Source organism: Eretmochelys imbricata, chromosome 10 (genome assembly GCF_965152235.1).
Source record: "Eretmochelys imbricata isolate rEreImb1 chromosome 10, rEreImb1.hap1, whole genome shotgun sequence".
Lineage (NCBI taxonomy): Eukaryota > Metazoa > Chordata > Testudines > Cheloniidae > Eretmochelys > Eretmochelys imbricata.
The window spans coordinates 387,221-412,898 of NC_135581.1; the positions used below are offsets into that span (position 1 = coordinate 387,221).

Here is a 25,678-nt window from a genome sequence, read left to right on the forward strand (position 1 = left end):
TCTGTGAAGCTCACATAGCATTGTATAAACAATTTCTGCTTCTTGACTATATTCTTGAATGCGTCTCAGTGCATTTCTGCTGTAGTGTCAATATAACCAGCATTTTAAATAGTTAACCTTGTGACACTGTATCCCGTGTTCTTCACAGTGATATTATTAGGATATGATTATGGCATAAAATACATCATAATTATGCAAGATAAGTCATGTGAGGTGTCATTGGAAAGGTTATGATTTACTGAATAAGATCATCATATTTGTGTGCATGTACCATTTTTGTATCTGAAGTTAAGAATATTGACTATGTATCTGTATTACAAATGTGTTTGCACCTGGGGAACGCGCACTAGACGAGATGGTTTCATTCTGAAAAGCTAGGTGGGGAAGGGCATTAGAGAAAACAATAGGCCTTAAAAAAAAAAAAAAAAAGCTTATCTCCCACCTGGGGGCCTTCCTGAGGATACTGCAGACAGCCTCCAAGTCATGGCTGCTGACACACTACAGGGACATGTGACCAGGTCTCTTGGTGCTGGACTCCATCTTGGGATATCAGTATTTTTTCCACTGACTGGCATGGGAACCAAGCAATGAAACAAAGGGTTCCCCCCATATGCAAAAGCTATATAAGGCAGGGGAGTGACATCTTGGTTCTTCACTGACTCCCCACCCAAAGAGACTTCTGGAAACACCTGAGGAACAAAGACTGAACTGAGGAAAGTGCTGGATCCAGGCTAAAGGGATTTTTAGCTTGTGAATGGAACACCTGGGGATTCCAAGCTGCAATCCAAGCGTAGCTTGCCCCTTAAGAATCTGCAGCCTGCTTGTATCATCACCCAGGGTGAGAATTTGCTATTCATATCCAATCTGTGTAGTATATTAAGCTTAGTTTGTGTGTTTTGTTTATTTGCTAAGTAATCTGCTTTGTGTAGATAGGAAATTCCCTAGCTGGAGCCTTCCCATGCAGGGCTGATCACAGCATCTGCATATAACTGCAGCTGGGTGTGTCCCTACCTGTATGTGTGCTGGTGAAAGTGCAGGCTGGTCACAGCAGTACAGTGTAAAGGGAACCCTCTACAGAGTAGCCCTAAGTTGGGAGGATAGAGGAAAGGAAAGTGGAGTTGCTCTTAGAATGAGAGACTGTTTCATTCTACCTCAGAAGGATTAAATACTACATTTAGGACAATAATGGCCTGTATTCTAGTTTCAGACATTAGCAGCCCAACAACACGCACAGCAAACATCCATATCAAGAACAACTGAAAACCGAGTGTCATGCTGGACTAATCAGATTGATAAAGGAGGAGAGAAGACATCTCCATTCACAGCTGATTACAAATTGGAAGCACCATCAGCTAATCTGACTGCAACTTTTGTCCAACCAAGACTGTACCATAATTTTTGTTTTAAAAAAGAAAGGATATTAAATTTGTGAAAAGCTGTTTGCTAGGAAATGTTATGACATCTTTTATAAAAGGAACGATAGATTTGGGACAGAACTAACAAATCTATACAAATCAGGGAACTCCAAAGACAGATTCCTTAGCAATACAGCTCTCAGAGGTGCAACTATAAGAACAAAGACATTTTACATCGTGTTAGATAGGATAATGAGACTTACCTTTCTTTTATCTACTGGACCCATTTTTAGTATTAAGTTGTTTTCTACAAACTGGTGCCTAACAAGAAAGAAAGAATTGTCATTACAGAAGCACCCCTCCTGCAGTAACCACAACTACCCTTGTTGTTTTCTTCTTTTTCTTTCAAATCTATCTGGGATATATCTAAAGATCCATTGCTTTGGAATCTTTAAAAAGTTCCCATCTCTCTCTATAGGTCTCCCCTCTCTGTTCCATGAGCCATGGCTATAACTTTAATTATTAGATGAATTTCAACCTCTTCTTTCCTACCCCAAAACTATTTGCTAGATATCAGTAGGTTATAATTTATTTGCAACTTAATTCCTGCTGTGATAAGATTGATGGATTGCACCTAATTGTTATTGATGGTATAATCTGAAGACAGTGGGGTTATGGAGGTGTAACTGAACTTAATTTGGCTTGAAGAGCTTCTATTATTGGTGCCCATATATGAGAAGCAAAGAATCCTACTGTTTTTCAGACCCCAGATTGATTTTACAGGAGAAGCAGATAAAAAAAGCCTCTCTTTATTGGTTACCTGAGTTCATTTGATACGGAGTCCGAGAGAAAACACAACCCCACTGCCAGTATGTATGACACACACGTCATTTTCCAGATCATTGCACATTATTCTTAAAGTGGTACTAGCAAAAATCTTTAGTCAAGAAAAGCATAATTACTAATGAAATCATTAACTGTTCAGCTACTAGGATTCTGATAAAGATGAATAAGAACCAAGGCAAGAATGGATGGTTTACTGTTTTGTAGATTCCTTATTACAGCACAAAAATCACAGATCAATCACTTTAAACATCTTACCATGGATTTCCACCAGCCTGTTTTGCCAGTAGTAGCCTCTTCTCATCTTCAGAAAACTGCAAGTCCAACTCAAAGGAATTATTGTCAAGATCGTGAATGTACTGTTCTATGTTCCCTGATATTTGTGGGTGACTTGTCTCTGGGGCAGACAGTGAATGGGAGGATGCCGAACCAGAAACTTGCATGCAACCAAACTGACTCAGGAGATTGTCGTACTACAGAAGGAAAAATTATTAAAACAAATTTTAGTCACTATTTTTAATAAAAAGCTATATTCAACATTTTTATATAAAACACTGAAAAGCTGCTTTTAATTCTAAAGTTTTACTGCTGATTAGCTACAATGACATGCTCTAAAAAAATATAACCAATAAATTACTTGGTTTGTAACAGCGAACACATCACTGTCACAAAGTTGAGTTAGAGATACCAGCATGTTAAGCAAAAGCTATAAAACAAATCAGGTAATTTATCACTTGCGTACACACACGACAGAAAGCCAGTCACATTTCGATGTCATACATTGTTTTTCCCACCACTAGCTTTTATGGTTGTGTTCTGTTTGTCACAATCTAATACAAATAATAATATTTAACTCTTGTATAGATTTTCATCCATAGATCTCAAAGTACTTTACAAAGCAGAATAAATATGAGGTCATCCACTTCAATTTTGATTTGTCTCCAGGAATGATGCTTCCATAATCTCTAAAACTGTATCCATATCCAAACACATCTTATTAGGAATTTTCATTTGCCAGTTTCATCTCACTACTCCTAGTTATTTGGTCTTATTATTGGTTAAGCAGCATGCACCATAAGAGATGAGCTAAGAACACCCCATAAGATGTGTAACAACAGTTATGTTCTCTTGCATACCCTGGAACTCTTGGAGGTTCAAAGAGTAGAATCCACAACACTACTTAGGTGCTTACACAGATTTAGGTACCTAAATCCCATTTTTAGGTGCCTAGATTCCCCACTGTGATCCACAAAACTCCTACTGAATTCTGTTGGTACCTAAACTCACTTGGCGCCTAAGTTTGTGTCTTTAGGCATATGCACTGCTGCCTCACTCTAGGCGTTGGACACCCATCTCCCACCTGAGCCCCCGGGGAAGACAGGCCCTCAGATGCCTAACATGCCCGATTTGATAGCCACACTCAGAGGGTGCCTGCTGGATCACGTCCCCTAAAAAAAAAAAAAAAAAAAAGACTGAGGAGGCGGTTGGCTGCTGTTGCTGCCATGGCCCATCTCGTAACTTTTAGCCCAGTGATTACAGCACTTGCCTGGGATGTGGGAGACCCAGCTTCAATTTGGCTCTCTGCCAGAGCAGGAAAGGATTTGAACTATGGGATATTCTAATGTGGGGGCTCTCTCAGTCTCTCTTGTTGAAGCTTTGCCACTGTGGATAAAGAAAGTGATTGGAGCAGGGAGACTTGAACCAGGGTCTCCTGACCCCTGAACGAGTGCTCTGACCACTGGACTACAAAACCCTTCCTACACTCTCTCTCCTGTTTAAGATGGCCCAAATGCTCTTTATCCACTGTGGACCATCTTAAACAGGAGAGACTGAGGTACTCTAACCAATGGGCTAAACATTATAAGGTAGGCAGTTGCGCCAGCACCTGCAAAACGGCTGGTGGCAGTGGTTGCATGGAATGAGGCAGGTGCCTAAACCAGGAATCAGATTCCTGTTCATAGATCTCTAGCAGATCTAGGTGTCTCCCTGAAGCCTGGATGCAAGTGCCTGTCTCCGAGAAAGGGAAGGCGCTTAGAACAACGGCCTCTCCCACTGGCTAGACCAGGCAAGGAGCTGCCTAGTGCGCTGATTTTTGTCGATTCCATTTCAAGGTGTCTCCCTCTCCCCGTTCATTGTATAGGGAATTTAGGCACCTAACTCTACTGTGTGGATCAGAGTGTTGTTTCTGTGATTTTCTAAGAGCCCAATTATTAGGCACCATGATGCTCATCATAGTAATGCCTAAATCCCTTTGTGGATTTCACCCACTGTCTTTTGATGCTCCTGCTGCGCAGCGTCCACACCACTCCTCATACAGCGGCATGTCTAAGCCTGTAATTTCAATCCAATCTGCTTTCAGTAAACATCTCACACCCTGTCTACTAGTAAAAGGTCAAAAGTTCCACAAGTGGGGAGCACAATGAGAAAGCTTTGGAAGGAATTCCAATGACACAATGGATCAATCAATAACTTCTGTTTGGAGATTCAGAAGGAACAAGGAAACTATGATAACATCTTAGAAATAAAGGGACCCACCCATTCAATGCCATAAACTTCTCAAGAGAGACAAGCTGGGTGAGGTAATACCTTTTATTAGACCAACTTCTGTTGGTGAGAGAGAAAAGCTTAACTTTCAAGCGACGGGAGAACTCCTCCTCAAGTCTGGGCTCTGTGTAGCTCAAAAGCATGTCTCTCTCTCACCAACAGAAGTGAGCCCAATAAAAGATACTACCTCACCCGCCTTGTCTCTACTATCCTGGGACCAACAGGGCTACAACAACACAGCATAAAACCTCAAGAAAGATTGATGTGCTTTTACTGATTGCTACTAACTCCTGAACATTTCTGAGGACTCAACTGAATGCATTTGAATTGCTGTTTATAAGCAAATGTCACCAATATATGGAAATTGCATTAGTTCCTCAACTCCTAATGATTGCAGGCAAGGTTTGCACTTGTTTAACAGAAATAGGTGAGTTCACGTGAAAATTGGAGGTTACACTAATTAGAGAAACTATTAATCCTAGGAGTAGAAGGGTAAATCTTACTGACCTTTCTCCTTGTCTTAGAATACAGTTTCTCAATTAAACAGGTACCATTCTTAAAGAAGCAAAAATCCCAATTTTTTTCCTGGTGAACTCTGAACACACCTTAATTGGTAGTGAATCTTTTTAATGCTGATTTCCTGTTATCTCTTGCAAAAAGTGGTCTCTCTGCAGTGTGACAAACTTCAGCCTATTCTTGTTTCTGGGGTCTTTTCTTTATTAAGTCAGTTGCCCTGGTGTTATCAGGGATATCTTCACAGCAAGTGAAAGGGAGCTGATTTTACATTTTGGTGTGTTTTTGACTAAAAAATTGTTATATGTAGATAATCTACTGTTATCTTAGTAAAATCTTGCAAGTAGGTATAGATATTACTCTGTCCCCTGATAGAACTGTTTATTGAACTTCCTCTAAACAAGGCACCCTGAAGAGTTACTATCTCACCTGGTTTAGTTTTAGATTGGAAGACTTAACTTATTGCTGAGATAATGATGTTGCTAGAATAGTTTGGTTTCTTTGCATACAAAGCAAGGAACTAAAACAGGTACAGTCTGGGAGCACATATAATTCCGTAATCAAGTTAATGATAGAAAAGTAAGAGAGGTATCATCCAATGTTCCCTCTAATTTTTTCCACCCATGTACGGAATACATTTTGTTATGTGCTCTGAGGTAATGTGCGGCTGTGCGCCACCAGTAGAACAGAAAACTTTTTTATTTTTTATTTTTATATTTTTTAAATAAAGTTACCAATAGGGATAATAACTCCAGACAGGACAGGTTAGGCATTGTAGAACTCACTACTCAAAGAATTAAATTTAAGTGCAAGAGAGCAATAAAAATTATGAAATGCATAGACCAGTCCAAAAACCTCAAACAACAGCACTTTGAAAGAATAAAATCACAGAGAATATATGTGCCTTGCAGGAAGTACCAAGAAGTAACACCACCACAAGTATGTCTGTCTGTCTGTGAAGTTTGAGAGAGACGCCATGCGCTGTCTCTTTAAGGCTTTCACTAACCAGAAGGCTGGTTCAGACCTCAGAGCTGCTTGAGTCCTGAGCCCTGTCCTCTCTCACCTGCTCTGTGGAGATCGGGTACAGGGGCTGGGGGAGGGGGACACTGACATCAGCACCCCCACTCTGCACAGCTTGCAGGAGGGTCCTTGGAGCAGCTGCAGGAGGGAGGGGCACCTGAACACATGCTGTGTGGCTCTGCTGATCAAGTGCACAGCACTTGATCACTCTTGGGAGTCCGCCTGACCACACAGCTTAGAGGGAACACAGATGTCATCTGATTTGTAAAATATCTACAAAATCATGATTTCAATTATGTCACCCTCTGCAGCATGCCGGGGGGTGGGGGGGGGACTCTCTGCCCTCCCAGCTCCAGGTCTTCTGGCTCAGGGGCATGGAATAAAGATTTGGCTGCTTTGGAGAGGCACTTTCTGGGCCCTCAATGGCTGGAGGAGCTCACTCTCCCCACCCCCAGAGGAGCTCTGCACCCGCACTGATTGGGGGGGCCGTGCCTGGCTTGCCCCCATCTCTTGCGCACGCCTCTGCTCTATCTCGTGGAAATGTTGATAATACGTCATTGGAAATGGGTCGAGTTGGGTATAATTCAAAAGCCTTTCCTCCCACAAACACAATAGTACCAAACATGACAAACCTAGAAGAATCATGTAGACATATATTTAAGAGAACACTTAAATATCAACATTTTTTCCAATTATACTTTAACACCGGCATGACAAACATGCAGCCCTCACCAAGTTAAATTCTAGCCCTCAACTGACTGTAATGCGATATCAGGTTAAGCTCGGAACAGGACACCCGAGTAATTTGTTTAATGTTACAGATTACTATAAATGGAAGGAGTGCTTCCAGTCCATTTGCTATCATTGTCAAAAAAGCAGTTCAGTGGTATTGATCATTAGCTTTGTTTATTATACCAAAAGGGTTGTAATGCAGCACTGGTTAAGACATCAGCATCTAGTCAGAAATTACTAGAATCCATGCACAAACAGTATGCACAGTTACATAACATAATTAATTACAATCCCAAAGTAATGTATTACAAAGTCCTTGTTTTTACATTGATCTTGGTCATTTTTAGGCATCAATGTGGAGATGAAGAGTACTGTAGCCCATAGGGCTAGCTTGCTTGCTTACATATCTTTTCTTATGGATCTGTTTGTTTTATTATAAGATATATAGATTTGTACTAGAGTATTTCTGGCATCTCTGGGCTGTTCTCTCTCTCTCTCTCTCTCTCTGTGTCTAGAGATTACCTATATCATTTCTGACACAACATCTTCTAGTCCCTGTACAATCACAGGTTTCAGAGGGATAGCCATGTTTGTCTACATCAGCAAAAACAACAAGGAGTCCTTGTGGCACCTTAGAGTAACACATTTATTTGGGCATAAGCTTTCATGGGCTAGAACCCACTTCATCATCAGATGCATGGAATGGAAAATGCATCTGAAGTGGGTTCTAGCCCATGAAAGCTTATGCCCAAATAAATGTGTTACTCTAAGGTGCCACAAGGACTCCTCGTTATTTTTGTACAATCACAGTCTCCAAAGGCACTTCCTCTTCTCTATCTAAGGCGGACTCTGATGGAGGAGAGGGTCTCTTCCCCCCCAGTCACCTCCTCTAAGAGCACGCTTGACTCAACCTCCTGCTCTGCCACTCTGGGACCTCTCTCTTCTGTTTGCAGACTGCTTGTAATGACTTTCCTGATAACTTTCTCTTTTGACTCGCCCTAAAAGTCTCAGTCTCTGACTCTGCTCCTGAAGATACTATGTCAGCCCGAGCTAATTCTCTCCTCCTACTTCTAGTAATTGGCCCTGCAGCTGGGTCTATCTCCTACAGTTCAAAAATACCAATGGGGATGGGAACCGATGCTGTCTCCTATCTCTGACAATCTTTGTCACCATCTGCAGCTCTTTATTTGCTCTCTCTCTCAAGGAGTTCTTAGCAGCGGGCATTTCTGTAGCCCTCTTATACTTCAGCGCTGTTGCTGTGTGCCAATTTGCCTTATCTCTAACACACTGCAAATCCAACTCCCTGGTTCGATCCACCAACTTACCATGGTTTGATTTATAGCTGTCCAGCGATCTTAGGTTGGCAGCCAGTCACTCCTGCCAACAGCAAGTTTTCTCGCCTGAGCCCTGTGCATAAGGCTGACTCCATTCTAACTTTTTCCTCACACTCCTGGCCCTTTTGGAAAAGTACTACTCATTCCTCTGAAGCTACACATGTAGCTGAGTTTTTTACCCCTGAATAGCATTTCTTCACAGAATGTACAGTCAACTTGTGGAACTCTTTGCCAGAGGATGTTGTGAAGGCCAAGACTATAACAGGGTTCAAAAAAGAACTAGATAAATTCATGGAGGATAGGTCCATCAATGGCTATTAGCCAGGATGTGCAGGGATGGTGCTCCTAGCCTTTTTGCCAGAAGCTGGGAATGGGCAACAGGGGATGGATCACTTGGTGATTATCTGTTCTGTTCATTCCTTCTGGGGCACCCGGCATTGGCCACTGTTGGAAGACAAGATACTGGGCTAGATGGACTTTTGTTTTGACCCATTATGACTATTCTTGTGATCTATGTTTGGGAATCCCCAGTGGTTGAATGTGTGCTGTAGGACTCTTGTCTAACTAGCACTGTGGTCTTCTGAGAATCTCCTGTGCAATGAGTCTGCTGTGGTGTTCTGGTCTCCAGGTGGGTATGTGGTTGAGATGTCATCGTTGTGTTGGATAACTGGTGTACAATCCAGCACAAGTTTAGTGCTTTTGAGCATAGGCATTGTGACCTCACTCCCCCGTGTCTGTTGATGGGAAACATGCAGGCGATGTTGTCCATCATTACTCTCATGGTCCTTCGTCTGATCAATGGTAGAAAGAGTTGGCACACGTTGCAGACTGCCCATAGTTCTAGCAGGTTGATGTGCAATGTGGATTCTGATGGGGACCATCTGCTCTGCACCATGTGGGTCTGTAGATGTGCTCCCCAACCAATTAGGGAGGCATCGGTTGGCAGTATCAAGAACGGTGTGGGTTGGAGAAAGGGTACCCCGCCCATCCAGACATTTTGGGGTTGTGTACACCAGTCTAATGAGGACTTGATCTTGACTGGTATAGATAGGAGTTTGTTTAGGCTGTGTCTGTGGGGTATGTACGCTGTCCGTAGCATGCCTGGAGACCGTGCATGTGTAATCTGGTGTGTTTTACCACAAACATGGCTGCTGCCATATGGCCAAGCAGTTGTAAGCACATTCTGGCAAAGATCTGTAGGCTGGTTTTCACGGTAGAGATGAGACTATGGCTGAAAATCTGTGAGCTGGGAGGAAGGCTCGGGCTCGTTTAGCATCCAGCTGGGCCCCAATAAATTTCAGATGCTGTATTGGTGTCAATACTGATTTTTGTATGTTTATCTGGTGGTCGAGATTTGAGAACAGGTCCATAATTTTTCTTATGGCTTCAACAGAGTCAATTCTGGTCAGAGCTTTGAGGAGGCAGCCATCCATGTATGAGAATATTACAATTCCTTGTTTGCCCACGTGTGCTGTCACCACCTCAAGGACTTTGGAAAATAGTTTGGACACTGTAGAAAGGCCAAAGGGTAGAACCTTGCATTGGCAATGGTAGGACCCCAGGACGAATCTGAGGAATCACCTGGGGGAAGTGTTTATGGTGATATGGAAGCACACATCTTGGAGGTCGAGGGCCAAGAAACCATCCTGTTCCAGTGCTGAGATAATTGTTCATAGTATGACCATCCTGAAGTGTTGTAGTTTGACGAACTTGTTGAGGTTCCTCAAGTCTAGGATACATCTCCACTTGCCGGATTTCTTTTGGATAAGAAAATAGTGGGAATAAAAACCTCTCTCTCTGTGCTGGAAAGGGACCAGTTCTACAGATCCCAGTCACAAAAGGTGGTTTGTTTCTTCTTGTAGAAGGTGTTTGTAAGAAGAGGGACGGGAGGGGGCTAGGTGAATGGGAGAGAGAGGGAATGGAATAGAGTACTTTTTGTTGAAGATTTTTAAGACCCACTTGTCTGAGGTGATTTGTTGCCATGATGGGTAGAAAGGGGCCAAGCGGTTGCCAAACTGATGTGCTATTAAAGATGGTTGCACCAACTGGACCAAAGGGAGGCACCTCGGGACTTCAACCAAAGTTTAAAAATTGTTGTTTTGAGGTGGATGTGTCAGGCGTAGCCCCTTGTGCTGGTATCTGCCTGCTCTTAGGAGGATGCCTCTGTCACCTGCATTGTGTGTCACAACCACCGCTGAGGAGTGAAATGTGTGGAGTGCAAAACCTTGGATAGGCTGGTATCTACCCAGTCTTCTCTTTGGTGCTGGCTTATATATGTGGAGTGAATGGAGTGTAGCTCTGGAGTCCTTTACAAAACGTAGGGACTCGTCCGTGAGCTCAGCGAAGAGTTTATATCCTTCAAAGGGTAGATCCTTGACAGTGGTCTGCACCTCTCTGGAGAGCCCGGAGAGATGAAGCCATGATTCTCATCTCATCACAACTGATGTTGCAATAGTGTGAGCAGCTGTGTCTGCAGAGTCCAGAGAGGTTTGCAGTGCGTACATGCCAGAAGTTGTCCTGTCACCAGTGCCTGGAACTGCTCCTTTTCGTCGTCTGGGAGGTGTGGAAAGAATTCCTGGAATTTGGAATAGTTTGCGATTATATTCGGCTAGAAGTGCCTCATAGTTAGTGATACTGAACTAGAGTATATCTGAAGAATATGCTTTACAACCAAAAAGAGGCCTAACCTCTTCCAGGCCCTGTTACAGGGGGTTATTCTAGAGTGATGTCGTCACCCCTTCTTTCGTACCGAATTGACAACAAGGGAGTTTGGAGTAGGGTGGGGGAAAAAAATTCCCTGTCCTTAGTGGGGACACAGTATTTCTTGTCCACTTGCTTGTAGTTGGATATTGACACTGGGGTCTGCCAGATCATTTTGGCGGGGTCCAATGGGGACTCATTGATCAGGAGTGCTATCGTTGAGAGCAACAGCACAAGTTGCTTGACAACTTCTTCAGAGGGATCTGAAGAAAATCCACAATCCTGTGGAACAGTTCTTGGAACAGTTTAAAATCATCCACCGATGCTGGAGGTGGTGGCATGATGCCTTCATTGGGGGACAATGAGAAGTGGATTGGTGGTGTAACCTCTTCCTCAGTTTCTTACTCCTGCACCTCTACTGCTTCTGGTTCAGAGTCAGGCAGTCTAGAGACTGATGAAGATGGAGAATGTAGTCGTCTCTGTCTCTGGTCTGTTGACAATTTGGGAAAATGCACCATACATGCAGCCCAGAGGGCCACAGGGCAAATGTGAGGAAACTGGCATATGGGGTTTCATCCATGGAGGCTCATACCAGAAACCTGGTTCGCTGCTAGACTCCTTTTGACATGGTCTCCCATAGTATTCTTGCCAACAAGTTAAAGAAGTATGGGCTGGATGAATGGACAATAAGGTGGATAGAAAGCTGGCTAGATTGTCGGGCTCAACGGGTAGTGATCAATGGCTCCATGTCTAGCTGGCAGCCTGTATCAAGTGGAGTGCCCCAAGGGTCGGTCCTCGGGCCGGTTTTGTTCAATATCTTAAAATAAATGATCTGGAGGATGGTGTGGATTGCACCCTCAGCAAGTTTGCAGATGACACTAAACTGGAAGGAGAGGTAGATACGCTGGAGGGTAGGGATAGAATACAGAGGGACCTAGACAAATTGGAGGATTGGGCCAAAAGAAATCTGATGAGGTTCAACAAGGACAAGTGCAGAGTCCTGCACTTAGGACGGAAGAATCCCATGCACCGCTGCAGACTAGGGACCGAATAGCTCGGCAGCAGTTCTGCAGAATAGGACCTAGGGGTTACAGTGGATGAGAAGCTGGCTATGAGTCAACAGTGTGCCCTTGTTGCCAAGAAGGCCAATGGCATTTTGGGATGTATACGTAGGGGCATTGCCAGCAGATGGAGGGACGTGATCGTTCCCCTCTATTCGACATTGGTGAGGCCTCATCTGGAGTACTGTGTCCAGTTTTGGGCCCCACACTACAGGAAGGATGTGGAAAAATTGGGAAGTGTCCAGCGGAGGGCAACAAAAATGATTAGGGGACTGGAACACATGACTTATGAGGGGAGGCTGAGGGAACTGGGATTGTTTAGTCTGCGGAAGAGAAGAATGAGGGGGGATTTGATAGCTGCTTTCAACTACCTGAAAGGGGGTTCCAAAGAGGATGGATCTAGACTGTTCTCAGTGGTAGCAGATGACAGAACGAGGAGTAATGGTCTCAAGTTGCAGTGGGGGAGGTTTAGATTGGATATTAGGAAAAACTTTTTCACTAGAAGGGTGGTGAAACACTGGAATGTGTTACCTAGGGAGGTGGTGGATTCTCCTTCCTTAGATATTTTTAAGGTCAGGCTTGACAAAGCCCTGGCTGGGATGATTTAGTTGGGGATTCGTCCTTCTTTGAGCAGGGGGTTGGACTAGATGACCTCCTGAGGTCCCTTCCAACCCTGATATTCTATGATTCCAGGTATCGAGGATGAGAAGATGATTCTCTGTGTGGATGCCCTTGATATGACGGTGGAGTGCGCAATGCAATGGAGTACTCCTCCTCTTCCTCCTCGCTCGAGAAGAGCGGTGCAGTCCTCAGTGGTGAAGGGGAGTAGTGTTGTGTCTCCGGAGAAGAGGCATGAGCTGCAGGAAGCTTGTTATGGAGAAGAGGCAACTCAGGTGTGAGAGATAAACAGGTCCCGTGGGTATCAAAACTCCTGTGGTAGCTGCAGGAGCATCCTCAGCATCAGTGGCTGCGTAGAAACTGGGGGCATTGTCATTGCCAAGTGTATTCTCTCAAGTGGCCAGCAGATGGTGCCGAAGGTCATGTTGGTGCAGAGGACTTCATCAGTGCTGAGGGCTTGGTCGATGCCAAAGCACTCAGAGTTGTTTTAGTTGAGGTGGTCAGCACCAATTTCAAAATTCTTGCACTGTCCTTCTTGGGTCCAAACGACAGCGTTTCTGTCTGTGGTCCTTGGACCTCTCCTTAGCACCGATACTGGAGGTGCGCTGATGGATGTTGGAGCGAAGTCTCACCCCTGAAGATGTTGAGTCTACTGACCTTGCAGGGGATGCCTTTCTCTGAGGCAGCTCCTTAGAGGGTGAACTAGTGGCCCATTTCTTTTCATCTGGGTGAAAAAGAATAGACTTTCTCTTGGTGGTATGTGGCGAATGAGGGTTGGCTGATGATCATGCTGATGGTGATTGCCACGTGAGAGGCATCGGGGCCAGGGTCTGAGGTTGGCCAGAGAGAGCTCTCCATTAGTAAAAAAGGTTTTAGCCTCTGGACTGAGCCTTCAATTTGAAGCAGTGAGTACACTTTTGCGAGATGTATCTCTCATGAGACAGTATACGCACCGTGAGTGACTGTCACTCACGGGGATGGCCTCATGACAGAATAGTTAATAAAAATATTATCTTGGCAAGAATTAATCTGCTGTATGTAAAGGTCTCAAGTTGCAATATAGCACAACTGACACTTACATTTCCATAACAATCCTCATCATCTTCGGACATAGCGGGTAAATATGCTGTGAGTTTTGGGGGTATCTGATGATGCAGATTCTCCCATGTAATGGATTCAAAGAATGGATGAGCCTTAAGAGGTCCATACCCTCCCATTTCTTCACAGCCTAATCTCTTTGTAGCATCCAGAACCTGGACAAGTTAAAATGAAGTTAGTACTTCTTTAAAATAATAGAAAGTAGTTTAAAAACAAATTTTAACTTTATAACAGCACAATGGCAATCCCTTCTGTGTTTTAACAGGCACATTAACATGCTGAACCCTGTGACTGTTAGTCTGGCCAGCTTTAACAAATATGCACCGACTAAAAAGGTAAATATTTTCTGCAGGTTCATTTCACTCTTGCTTCTAATCCTCATTGATAAGACTGCACTTTTTTAATCCTCACGCTTTAAACATCTTACCATAATTCTATAGCAGGCATACTTACAATGGTGTGCGATATGGGTTAAGTACTCTGAAATGCAATGCAAATTAACTCTAATTTTACCAATAACGAAGCTAGTTCTGTCTAATAACTAAAGAGAGATGTTTTCAGACAAATAGTTTCTCTCTTGGCAAATTGTATGATGCATTAAGAGTATAAAAAGTCTGTAAATTTGTGCTATAAGTCTGATGTATTGTTTTGTGTGATTATCTAGAATAATTTGTTTCAACTTGACTAATAGATGTGTTCCCCGTACACACACTTTCTTCACAATTCAGAAGAAAGTAAATTTAAAATGCTGTTTAGTAACCGATGCTTACTTTCAATATGACAAGTTTTCTCCCTATATGGCCAAGAACTTTAGGTTTCTTGTTAGTTTAAAGGGGGTTTGAGAATTTATAGTTAGTTTGGATACAAATGTAGGAAAACTTCATACATTCAGCACGTTATGCAGTTCCTATGTAATTTATTCATCTGACAATATAATGAATATTTACCAAAAGCTTTTCCACAAGGTCTTTTGCCTTGGGGAAGAATTTTTCTGGGAAGTCATATTCCAACTTAATTATCTTCTGAAATATAAGATATTCATTGCTGCAAGAAAACAAGTATAATATTTAGTCATCAGATGTTACCTAGGATACTTTTATCCTGGCATTACACAAGCCAAATAGTATAAAGATTTTTTTTTTTTAAATCCATTATTCTTTAAATGTTAAGGGCCAGATTCCAGCCTGCCCCTGTGAGGATGCTCAAAGACGACCAGAGGGAGAGCACAAGAAGCTTTCTCTCACTTTAACAGCCCTGAGCAAGGGATAGACAAAATTCATAAAGGGAGAATAATTCCCTACTTTTTATACCCATTTGGGTACTAGATGCCTGAATGGGGGCAGGAATGCGGAAGTGAGCACAACTGACTCAGTATAGAGATGGGAGTGTGCTATATCCTCTTCATGGATTTGGTAGCCACCATGGTGATGCGAACTGCATGGGAGCCCCTGGAGAATTTTGACTAGCTCCTGGGGACTCCTGGCTGCAGCAAGAGCACAATCTAGCCCAAAATTATTGAAGTAGTAGATATATTGAACAATGGTTGAAATCATTAATGAAAACATTCAGGGAATACTGTAGTTAATTTCCCTTGAAAACTGCAATTTAGTGAAAACTGAAACAAAAAACAAAACTGTAGTTTACATACAAGATATGATTTGAAGTCTCTTACCCAGCTCTAAATGGTGGCAATCCGGCTACAAGCTGGTATATTATACATCCAAGAGCCCAGAGGTCAGAACTTTAAAGGAAGGGGGAAAAAGAGGGAAAAAAAAAACAAACCAAAAAACCACATACTAGTTACTGTCCTCGTACAGTAAGCCTGTATAATTTAAAGTTAGACAGCATTTCTTATTCTCAACTTCTACCAGTCAGGATACCAGTAACACATACAGCCAATGGAACAGACTTGAATTCAGCACGATCCACACACTCTTCTTACTACATTATTTGGCAAGAAAAGCAGCTAACAAAACTGGCTATAAAGAAAAGTTGTAGCTATACTCTGACAAAGGAATATATATGACAAAGGAAAACAGTAACCACTTCATAGTACATAACCCAAGTATACATCTAAGCTTGCTTGTTCCTAAAACACTGCCAGACAGCATACCTGACAGATCAACCAAAGGAACAGGAAAGCAACTACTGTTACAATCTAAGGCACTGATTTGGATACAGCTGTGTGTGCTCCTCAAGAACTACTTCCCGCTTCCCCATGTCTTTAGACAAAACTCCTACAATCACAAAACAAATCTTTCATTGAAGACTTTCATTTATGTCCAAAAGGTTAATGAGACTAAACAGCATTTGAGGCACTTTTTAGAAGAATCACTCTGTAGCAAGATCTTTTTGATATGCTGGCTTGAAAAGCTGATTAATCACTTTACCGCAACCTACATTGCGCCTACTTTGGTGAAAGACTTAGCATTAGCCCTATCCTGAAAAAGAAAAGTTATCTATCTAAAGAGCCTACCCCAACTCAGAAAATACAAGCTCCTTGTAAAGACAGAGTGGATAATGAAAAGGAGTACTTGTGGCACCTTAGAGACTAACCAATTTATTTGAGCATAAGCTTTTGTGAACTACAGCTGGATAATGTCACTTCTAAAAGGAGATGGGTAACCTTCTAAAAAGTCCTTCACTAACCAAACTCTCTAAAGCAGTGAATACAGAAGGTATAATACTTAGCTGCATTATTTTAAAGCTGTAATATATACCTATTTCTAATCACTAATTTTCTGTTGTGGTGAGAGAATAGCCACATATCACAGGCTAAAACTGACTATGCAGGGTGGACAGAGACCAAGCTGCATGGGATTCCTATGTGAAAAAGATCTTAAGGGTGAAGCTGTGAGAGACGCAAAGCTATCTCCTGGACTATACAAGAGCTCATGTGGAGCTCAGTGAAAACACAAGTGGACTGAAGGACCAGACCTGTGGACTAAATAACTTAACTGCAAGGGTGGGTGGGGAGTCATGACTCTCCTACCTATAGAAAAGGCAAAACATTTTGTTGAATTTACAACAGAAGTTGCTCATGTTGGAGCTGACTTATGTTCAAAATGGACTGAGAAAGGGTGGTGGCTCTTTGGATGCAAGACCATGTCTAAAACTTTTTGGTTTATTATTATATTTTCAGGACGTATAGCCTTTTCACCATCAACTTCCTTCTCACTACAGTACTGAGGTTGTGTCATAAGTCACTATGTCTGTAGAACCCAGAACTCATGAGCAATCCAGTGCTCACACATGGAATAACATTTGCCAAAAAGGAAATGTATTTTGATTTAAAATAACCAAGAGATGCTAAAGCAACATTTTGTAAAAGTAGAAGATATTTTAAATAAATATTTTAAAAGAGGAAAAAATTGTAAGCTAAGTCCATAAAATTCTGTACAAACACAAAGACTACTTACCTTTTGCAGGCAGATTTTTCTGTCAATAATTCCGGAGAAACGTATTGCGCTGTCCCTACAAATGAGTTTGCTCGTGCTGGGAGAAAAGGGAAAGAGATAAGTAAACCCTTAGTTAGATAAACCAGAATTTTATCTATTGAATAGTATGTAAGGCTACAGAACCCACGCAAATTCTGTGTCTACAGTAAGTACTTTTTTTTGGATAGGCAATTACAAAAATTTTTCCCTCCACTTTTATTCTTGGTAGAGGGTAGGCAAATAGGCATTTTGACTGGGCTAGAAGATTTTAACAGTTTTGCCAGACTGTGCTACAGGATATTACAGTTCAAATATGTTGGAGTTATCACATCTCTTAAAAAGGAGCTCATTCAGCTTGTGTTCTGTTACTTTGTGTTTCCTGCCTCTTCCCAGTGCCTAGCACTTTATAAGCTACACTCCTGGCACCCAGCATAGTATACAGCACACCTGCTGGGCTCCTCTGATGTTGCTAGCTTGTGCTGCACCTAATCCATTGCTTCACTCGTAGCACATACATCACTCGCCAGAAAACAAACCTGTTGGATGAACGGCAAGACTGTTTGGTGTCACTGGAGGGCATATATTGTGGTGGCATCAGGCCACCAAGATTTGCATTGAGGGAGGAAGAGAAAGTGCTACAGGAAGCAAAGAACTCCATTCCATTTACATTTAGCAACTCTTGACAGTAATTTGGAGAATCTTGGCCCTGAACACACAATACTTGGGAATTACTCCTTTTTGCCCCCTCCTCTCTGAGGAGTACTAAACAAGCCATGAGCATAAGTTCAAATAGTTACTCAAAATTCTTCCTCAGGACAGTGCCTTGTTATAGTCAGTACTATATTCTATGTTCCTTTACCTAAATTAAGGATGTATATTGCATAAAAAGACACGTGATGGCTTTGTGTTCACCTCATGCTATTCTTACTTTTCAGTTTATTGAAGAGCAAGGCAAATCAGCAAGTTGTTACAATGCACAGCAGTTTCAAGGCAACCTTTAAGATGGTTATTTATTAATAACTCTTATCCAAGTCTTTCTTTTTGTTGATAAATTGTATAGTCAATTGCTTGACCACATTTTAGTTTATTATGAAATATATTCAAGAGACCAAATAATTAATGTCAGTCAGGTTTTTTGCTGTGACACAATAAAAATATAGTATAGTAAAAAGTTTTATATGATACCAGTCTCCAGGAAGCAGTCTCATACAGCGTTGTTACGTTCACCTTAAACAGAAGGTGTGCTCCCAAAGTTACGCCCCTAAAGCCATCTTTTTATACCCTACTTATTTACAAATACAAGGTATTATGTACATCACAAACTAAATTTAACCAATCAGCTTTCTACCTGATTTTTCTGGTAGTATGGTGTACCTCTTATCTTTCTGTTCTAAACACAGGCATTTGAAATACCAAGAGTGTGACAGCACCTCCTAGGTTTGTACTAGGATACAACAATCCTGTATCTTATCCTCTTCCTTTGGGACATTCCAATACTGGCCTGTGAGTAACTCTGTACCTGCTCGGTAAAAAAAAAAAAATCATAGGAAAGTTGTCAGGATCAGGACAAACAAGACAGGAGGTACACCATACTACCAGAAAAACAAGGCAGAAAGCTGATTGGTTAAATGTAGTTTGTAACAATGTACATGGTACCTTGTACTTGTAACAGATAGGGTATAAAAAGTATAGAGTTATATAGGTAACTATATATACATATGTGCTATATATACACACTACACTACACATACACACACGCCAGCCACCATATATTGGTCAACATTTCCTTGTCTGAAATGTTTAAAAACACACTACAGTACAATCTCACAGACCCTGCCATTACACAGAAGATTGTTTTTAAGAAAAACTATTACAAATTAAATCCCCAAATGGTGGACGTTTCCCAGTATGTTATCTCAGTATCACAGTAGTCATCAGCAAAAGCCAGCTTAATGCTAGTTATATTGTTTTAAAAATACCAAAACAAGACCTCAGGAAGTTTAAATACCCTGTGTTTTCAGTAATAATCTACCATCAATTGCACCAAAATATCTGCCTCTCTCTCACATTTTAATTTAAGTCACTCCATGGGAGACATCCTAGCATATATAATCAGAAAAGACAAGAGGTTTTTCTTGTCAGACAGCCAGAAGGATATACTGTTTTGTTTCTTTTCTTCAGAAACACAGAATAAATAATTAAGCTCCCTTTCCTATATTTTAAACTGGAGAGAAAATTGGCTTTATTCAAAACAAACTCTACCAGTTCTAAATCCACACTTTATGAGCCGATCCACCCAAGCAGAAGTTTAAAGTCAGAATTGTTTTAGGACAACAAAACTATATCTCGACTATGGTATAGTCACATGCAGTGTTCAAAGTCAAGGATAGTTTAACTTAAATTCAAGAGATTTACATTTTAGGGAACTACTTTTTCTTGAGTAGTTCACTGGGATACAGGATCAGAGATATGAACAATTGCATACCTTGTCTACTATCTGCAGATAATACTTTTGCTGTTCCAAAGTCTGTTATTTGAATGTGCATCTCTTCATTTAGCAAAATGTTCTCTGGCTTAAGGTCCCTGAAAAAGGTGGAGTCTCAAATTTAAAATTAAACATGTGAAAACCAGATATCACATTTCAATTCTGAAGCTAACAATATCCTTAACATGAATTCTGCAGGTCATAGCACTATATATACAAAGCTTTGTACATATAAATTAATCCATCAAGAAACCACAGGAATTGTGTAAATACTATTGTGGCAATTTTTATTTGACCTGGGGGAATCAACATTTAGAGTGGGGATAGCAGATTTCATAAAGCCCACGAATTTTTCAATCCTTCTAAAAGTTAAAAGGAGTTAATCACAAAATGGAGGTCAACATGCATCTCACTTGTTCAAAAAAAATCTACCAAAAAGAGTAGGACAATTGTAAACCTTACATTTAAAGAACATATGAGACTGATATGGTAATACAGATGTGAAATTTACACTACTTGACTAGAACACAAAACATCACTAAGTATGAAATATCATTGGCCCAAGAAGGATCATCCCACAAAACTGAATGAATGGGACAAATGAAAACTATACTAAGGCCATAATTGTGCAAACTTCACACATGGACTTCTGCAGGGCTCCAGTTGTGATAAAAAACAAGACCATGTCAACCAACCAACACCTAGCTGCTGCAGGATTCTGTAGTTAAAACTTAAAGTGGTTCTACTTAACAGTGAACATGAAAAACAGCACTGTAGGGTTTCACACTTATTGTGTCATTGTTGTATCAAAATTTCCCCAGTTTACAAGAGTTTTTGGTTTTTTTTTAAAAAGCAAGCGTTCTTCTAAGTGCTAGCCCTGAAAACTAAGACTGAGATCTGAAAGTCAAGCTGGGGTCTTTCTGGCTCGTGCTTCATCAGTAAAAACTTTGCAAGTTCAATGCTGCTTTCAGTAACCCTTGTGCAATATGATTTTTCTCAGATCATGCGCCAGTTAGGTCTGTGCAACAAAATGATTTTTAATGGCAGATTTCAACCAAAGAGCAGAATTTGGTGGCAATGCAACTGCGTAATTCTGTTAATGACGCATAAACCAGAAGGTAGGCCAGTTCATTCCCGCACAGCCATTTCAACTCTGCAGAGCTGACAGCAGTGAAAACTGATTGAATACACACAGGAAACAGATCTGCTGAAAAAGTAAGGTTACTTATGTTACAGCAACTCAAGTTATTCGAGATGTCTTTGTCCATACAAATCCCACTGTTTGTGTAGGCCTCTCCATGCATGCAAGTCCAGAATCTTTTAGCCAGCAGTGGCCACTGGAAGATTGGCATTAGGGTGTGCAGGGCACATGTACGTCTTTTCCCCCACTTACAAGTGCATAAAGGGTGGAGCAGTCCCAACTACCACTCAGTTCCTTCAGTAATATTGATATCTAGGAGGACAACTCTGTTAGTAGGGAAGGATGGCAGGTCATAGGATCCATACGGACGAAAGCATCTTGAAGAAATTTCTCACCTTGTGCAATAATGATGGTTCTTCAAGATGTGTCCCCCTATGGGGGCACCACCATAGGTGTGTGTGCATCCCTGCACTGCTGATCGGAGAACTTCAGTAACAGTGTCCATTAGAATCATAGAATATCAGGGTTGGAAGGGACCTCAGGAGTTCATCTAGTCCAACCCCCTGCTCAAAGCAGGGCCAATCCCCAACTAAATTATCCCAGCCAGGGCTTTGTCAAGCCTGACCTTAAAAACTTAAGGAGGGAGATTCCCCACCTCCCTAGGTAACGCATTCCAGTGTTTCACCACCCTCCTAATTTTTCCTAATAAAAAAAAAGCTTTTCCTAAACCTTTTCCAACCTAAACCTCCTCCACTGCAACTTGAGACTATTACTCCTTGTTCCGTCATCTGCTACCACTAAGAACAGTCTAGATCCATCCTCTTTGGAAACCCCCTTTCAGGTAGTTGAAAGCAGCTATCAAATCCCCCCTCATTCTTCTCTTCCGCAGACTAAACAACCCCAGTTCCCTCAGCCTCTCCTCATAAGTCATGTGTTCCAGTCCCCTAATATTTTTGTTGCCCTCCGCTCGACGTTTTCCGATTTTTCCCACATCCTTCTTGTAGTGTGGGGCCCAAAACTGGACACAGTACTCCAGATGAGGCCTCACCAATGTCAAATAGAGGGGAACGGTCATGTCTCTCGATCTGCTGGCAATGCCCCTACTTATACATCCCAAAATGCCATTGGCCTTCTTGGCAACAAGGGCACACTGTTGACTCATAGCCAGCTTCTCGTCCACTGTAACCCCTAAGTCCATTTCTGCAGAACTGCTGCCTAGCCATTCGGTCCCTAGTCTGTAGCGGTGCATGGGATTCTTCCGTCCTAAGTGCAGGACTCTGCACTTGTCCTTGTTGAACCTCATCAGATTTCTATTGGCCCAATCCTCTAATTTGTCTAGGTCCCTCTGTATCCTATCCCTACCCTCCAGCATATCTATCTGAATATGCACTCTCTCTCCTTGTGCTGTGCCATGAGGCTTGTCAGCATGCGCGGGCTAACCCCTGTCTGTTCCTTCTCTACCGCAAGAACTCTAAAGTAGAGGGTAGGAGGGTGAGTTGTGGAGCACCTATAGGGGCATGCATCTCAAAGAGCCACCGTTACTGCATGTAATAGGGCCCCCTTTGCCCCTGCCTCTGCTCTGTTCCAAAAACCACTCAGAGACCTTCTGGCTCAGCAATCACCAGTGCAGTTTATTTACAGGGTGCAATTCCCACCACCTTCTCAACACATACAGCTTGGGGGTTTCAGTTTGAAGGACTTTCCAGCCTCTGCAGCCAGGAGAGAAGAGCTACCACTCTCCTTCCACTCTCTGCCTTCCCCCTTTGTCTGCCCCCCGGCTTCCTTCCTCTGAGGCTTTTATGGAGCCCCAGACTAATTAGGCTGGCAGCCACTTCCCTTTTGTCAATCAGGTTCAGGTTTCTCTAGTCAGCTCCAATTTCCTTAACTGGAGCTGGCGTGACATAGGGCTGGCTCAGGTGTTCCTGCCCAGCACCCTGCCACACTGCACAAAGTGAGTAACTTCCTCTTATGCTTCGAGTAGTGTCCCTATGGGTGCTCTACTGTCAGTGACAGTGACGTGGAGCTGAAGATGGCACTGAAGGTGGAGTCCCCAGTAATTGCATAGTGTTCTGCGAAAGTGTGGACTGACGCCCATGTTGCCACTCTACATATCTCTGAGATAGAGATTCTTGAAGGTGACGGAAGAAGAGATAGACTTGGTGGAGTGTGCATGAATAGTCTGGAGGGGTCACGATGCAAACTTGGTAACACTGTCTGATGCAATTCAAGACTCACTTGGAGCGCCTTTGGGCTAATATTGTGGAGACCGTGGATCTTTTCACGATGGAGAGGAAAAGCCTAGGGGATGTCTTGAAGGCCTTCATCCTATGCAAGTAGAAGGCCAGGGCTCTCCTGACATCTAGAGCATGTAATATAGCCTCCCTTCTGTCCTGGTGAGCCTTGAGGTAGAAGACTGGAAGGTGAATCAATTGATTTATGTGAAACAGAGAGATTACCTTTGGGATGAATTTTGGATGTGGCCTGAGTGTAACCTTGTTCAGAAAAAACAAACAAACACTGTGTGGGGGGTTGAGCCGTCAGAGCTGCTCTCTCTCCCGTTCTCGACTGAGATAATTGCTACCAGGAAGGCCATTTTCATTGACAGGTGCATCAACAAACAGATGGCCATGGGTTCAAAAGGAGGCCTAGTCAGTTCTTTCAACACCAGGTTTAGGTCCCACATAGGGATAGGAAGCTGAGGCTGTGGGAAAAGATTTACTATACCTCTAAGAAACCTTTTAGTAGTTAGGTCTGACAGCACTGAGTAGCCCTCTACAGGTTGGTAGAAAGTTGTTATAGCCACTAAGTGACCCCGAAGAGGGCTTAGAGATCGTCCTGACCATTTTAGGGTCAAAGCATAGTCTAGGATATGCGGAAGAGTTGTAAATGTTGGGGAGATTTACTAGTACTTGCACCAAACCTGAAACCTGGACCATTTCTGCAGGTAAGTATGTCATGTCGAGGACTTCCTATTGTGTAACAGTACCTCTTGTACCTCCCTTGAACAGAAGCTTTCTCGGTGTTGGAACCAAGCAGAAGCCATGCCTTGATGCAGAGAATCCCCAAGTTTGGATGTTGGGTACATCCTCCATTCTGCAAGAGGAGGAGGTGTGAGATGGCCATAAGAGGAATCAGCAGGAACACCATGAGCTGTACCAGGTCTGTCTCGGCCAAGTAGGAGTAATCAAAATGACACCATCCCTTTTTTATTTTCAGCAGGACCTTCAAAGGTAGGGGAAATAGAGGAAAGGCAGAGAGAAGGTCCTTGTTCCAGGGGAGGAGGAGAGCATCACCCAGGGAGTGCTGTCCCATCCCTGTTCTGGAGCAGTAGTGTGGACATTTCTTGTTCAGGCAAGTGGCGAAAAGGTCTGTGGATGGCGTCCCCCATCGTCTGAATAGGCTGTGAAGCATTGTCAGATGTATCTCCCTCTCATGGTCGTGTGGGAATTTGCAACTGAGATTGTTCGCTACTGAGTTTTGTGCACCTGGGAGGTAAGCCATACACAGTGTAACATTGTGGGAGATGCACCATCACTTCTGCGCGTAGGGAGGGTGACTGGTTTCCCTCACCAATTGATGTAGTACATATAGGCTATGTTGCCTGTTAGAATCTTTGTGCGAGATCCTGTGATCAGCAGGAGGAAATGGGCGCAGGCGTTCCTGACTGCTCTTAGCTCGAGGAGATTGACATGAAGGGATATCTCTGCCAGCGACCATTTGCCTTGTGTTGTGAGGCTCTTTAGATGTGCACCCCACCCTACGAATGAGGCACCAACGGTGAGGAACAATGATGGTGACGTCTGCTAGAAGGGAAGCCCTTTGCAAAATGTTGGCTGGGTCCTTCCACCAGTCTAAGCAGTTTTTGACCCTGGTGGGTGGTGACAGGGATTTGTCCAGCCTGTCCTTGTTTGATCTGTAAACCAAGCTGACTCACATTTGGAGGCACCACATGTGAAGCATGGCATGTAGTATTACCGCCATGCATGCTGCCATATGCCCCAAGAGTTGGAGGCAGAGCCTGGCTGGTATTTGTGGGCTGTTTGAACAGCGTCTATGAGAGTTACTAAGGATAGGAACCTGTGTTGAAGTAAGAGGGCTTTGGCCTTTAACGAATTACGGTCAACCCCTATGAATTTCAGGTGTTGTAGTGGAGTGACTGTTGACTTTTGGTGTTGATCTGTAGACCCAGTTCCATAAACAAGTGTACTGTAGCTTCATTGACTTGGTGAGCCTCTTGGAGACATCAGGCTCTGAGGCGGCAATTGTCCAGTTAAGAGTAGATCATTATCCCTTGAGAACGTAAACAAGCAACCACTGAGAGAACATTTAAAATACTTTTGGGGTCGATTATAGCCCAAAGGTTAGCACTCTATACTGGTAATGGTCATGTCCCAGAGTCAATCGGAGAAAACATCTCTGAGCCAGTAGGACTAAGATATTAAAATAGGTGTCCTGGCGGTCGAGTGCCAACAACCAAACAGTCTTCCTGTTCCAACCTTGGAATGATTGTTGATAGAGTGACCATCTTGAATTTTTGAGCCTTGAAAAAATTTTGAGAGCCCAGAGGATTAATATGGGTTTCCAGCCTCCCTTCCTTTTGGGTATTAGGAAATGACGAGAGTAGAACTTTTTGCCTCGTAGATGTCAAGGTACTGGTTCTATGGCTCCTAACTGGAGGAGGCAATCTATGTTTAGTCGTAGTAAACTCTCATGAGAAGGGTCCCTGAAGAGGGATGTGGAAGGTGTTGTGGAGAGTGTAGGGAGGTAAAATGGATGGAAGTACCCAGTTTGAAGGAT

At 42.7% G+C, this 25,678-nt stretch overlaps 1 protein-coding gene across 6 annotated transcripts in view; it reads right to left on the bottom strand.

Annotated features, from left to right (window-relative positions):
* PDPK1 (3-phosphoinositide dependent protein kinase 1) overlaps positions 1–25,678 on the bottom strand; it is a 96,977-nt gene that overhangs the window by 8,457 nt on the left and 62,842 nt on the right. For 5 of the 6 annotated variants that reach the window (XM_077827607.1, XM_077827609.1, XM_077827606.1 and 2 more), the window contains 7 exons: positions 19,741–19,838; positions 17,238–17,313; positions 15,491–15,559; positions 14,766–14,862; positions 13,800–13,973; positions 2,457–2,671; positions 1,619–1,676 (listed from right to left, as the gene is read on the bottom strand). In XM_077827607.1, the coding sequence (XP_077683733.1) occupies positions 1,619–1,676; positions 2,457–2,671; positions 13,800–13,973; positions 14,766–14,862; positions 15,491–15,559; positions 17,238–17,313; positions 19,741–19,838 (787 nt within the window). The remainder of the gene's footprint in view (positions 1–1,618; positions 1,677–2,456; positions 2,672–13,799; positions 13,974–14,765; positions 14,863–15,490; positions 15,560–17,237; positions 17,314–19,740; positions 19,839–25,678) is intronic. The other variant, XM_077827608.1, reaches the window with a different exon arrangement.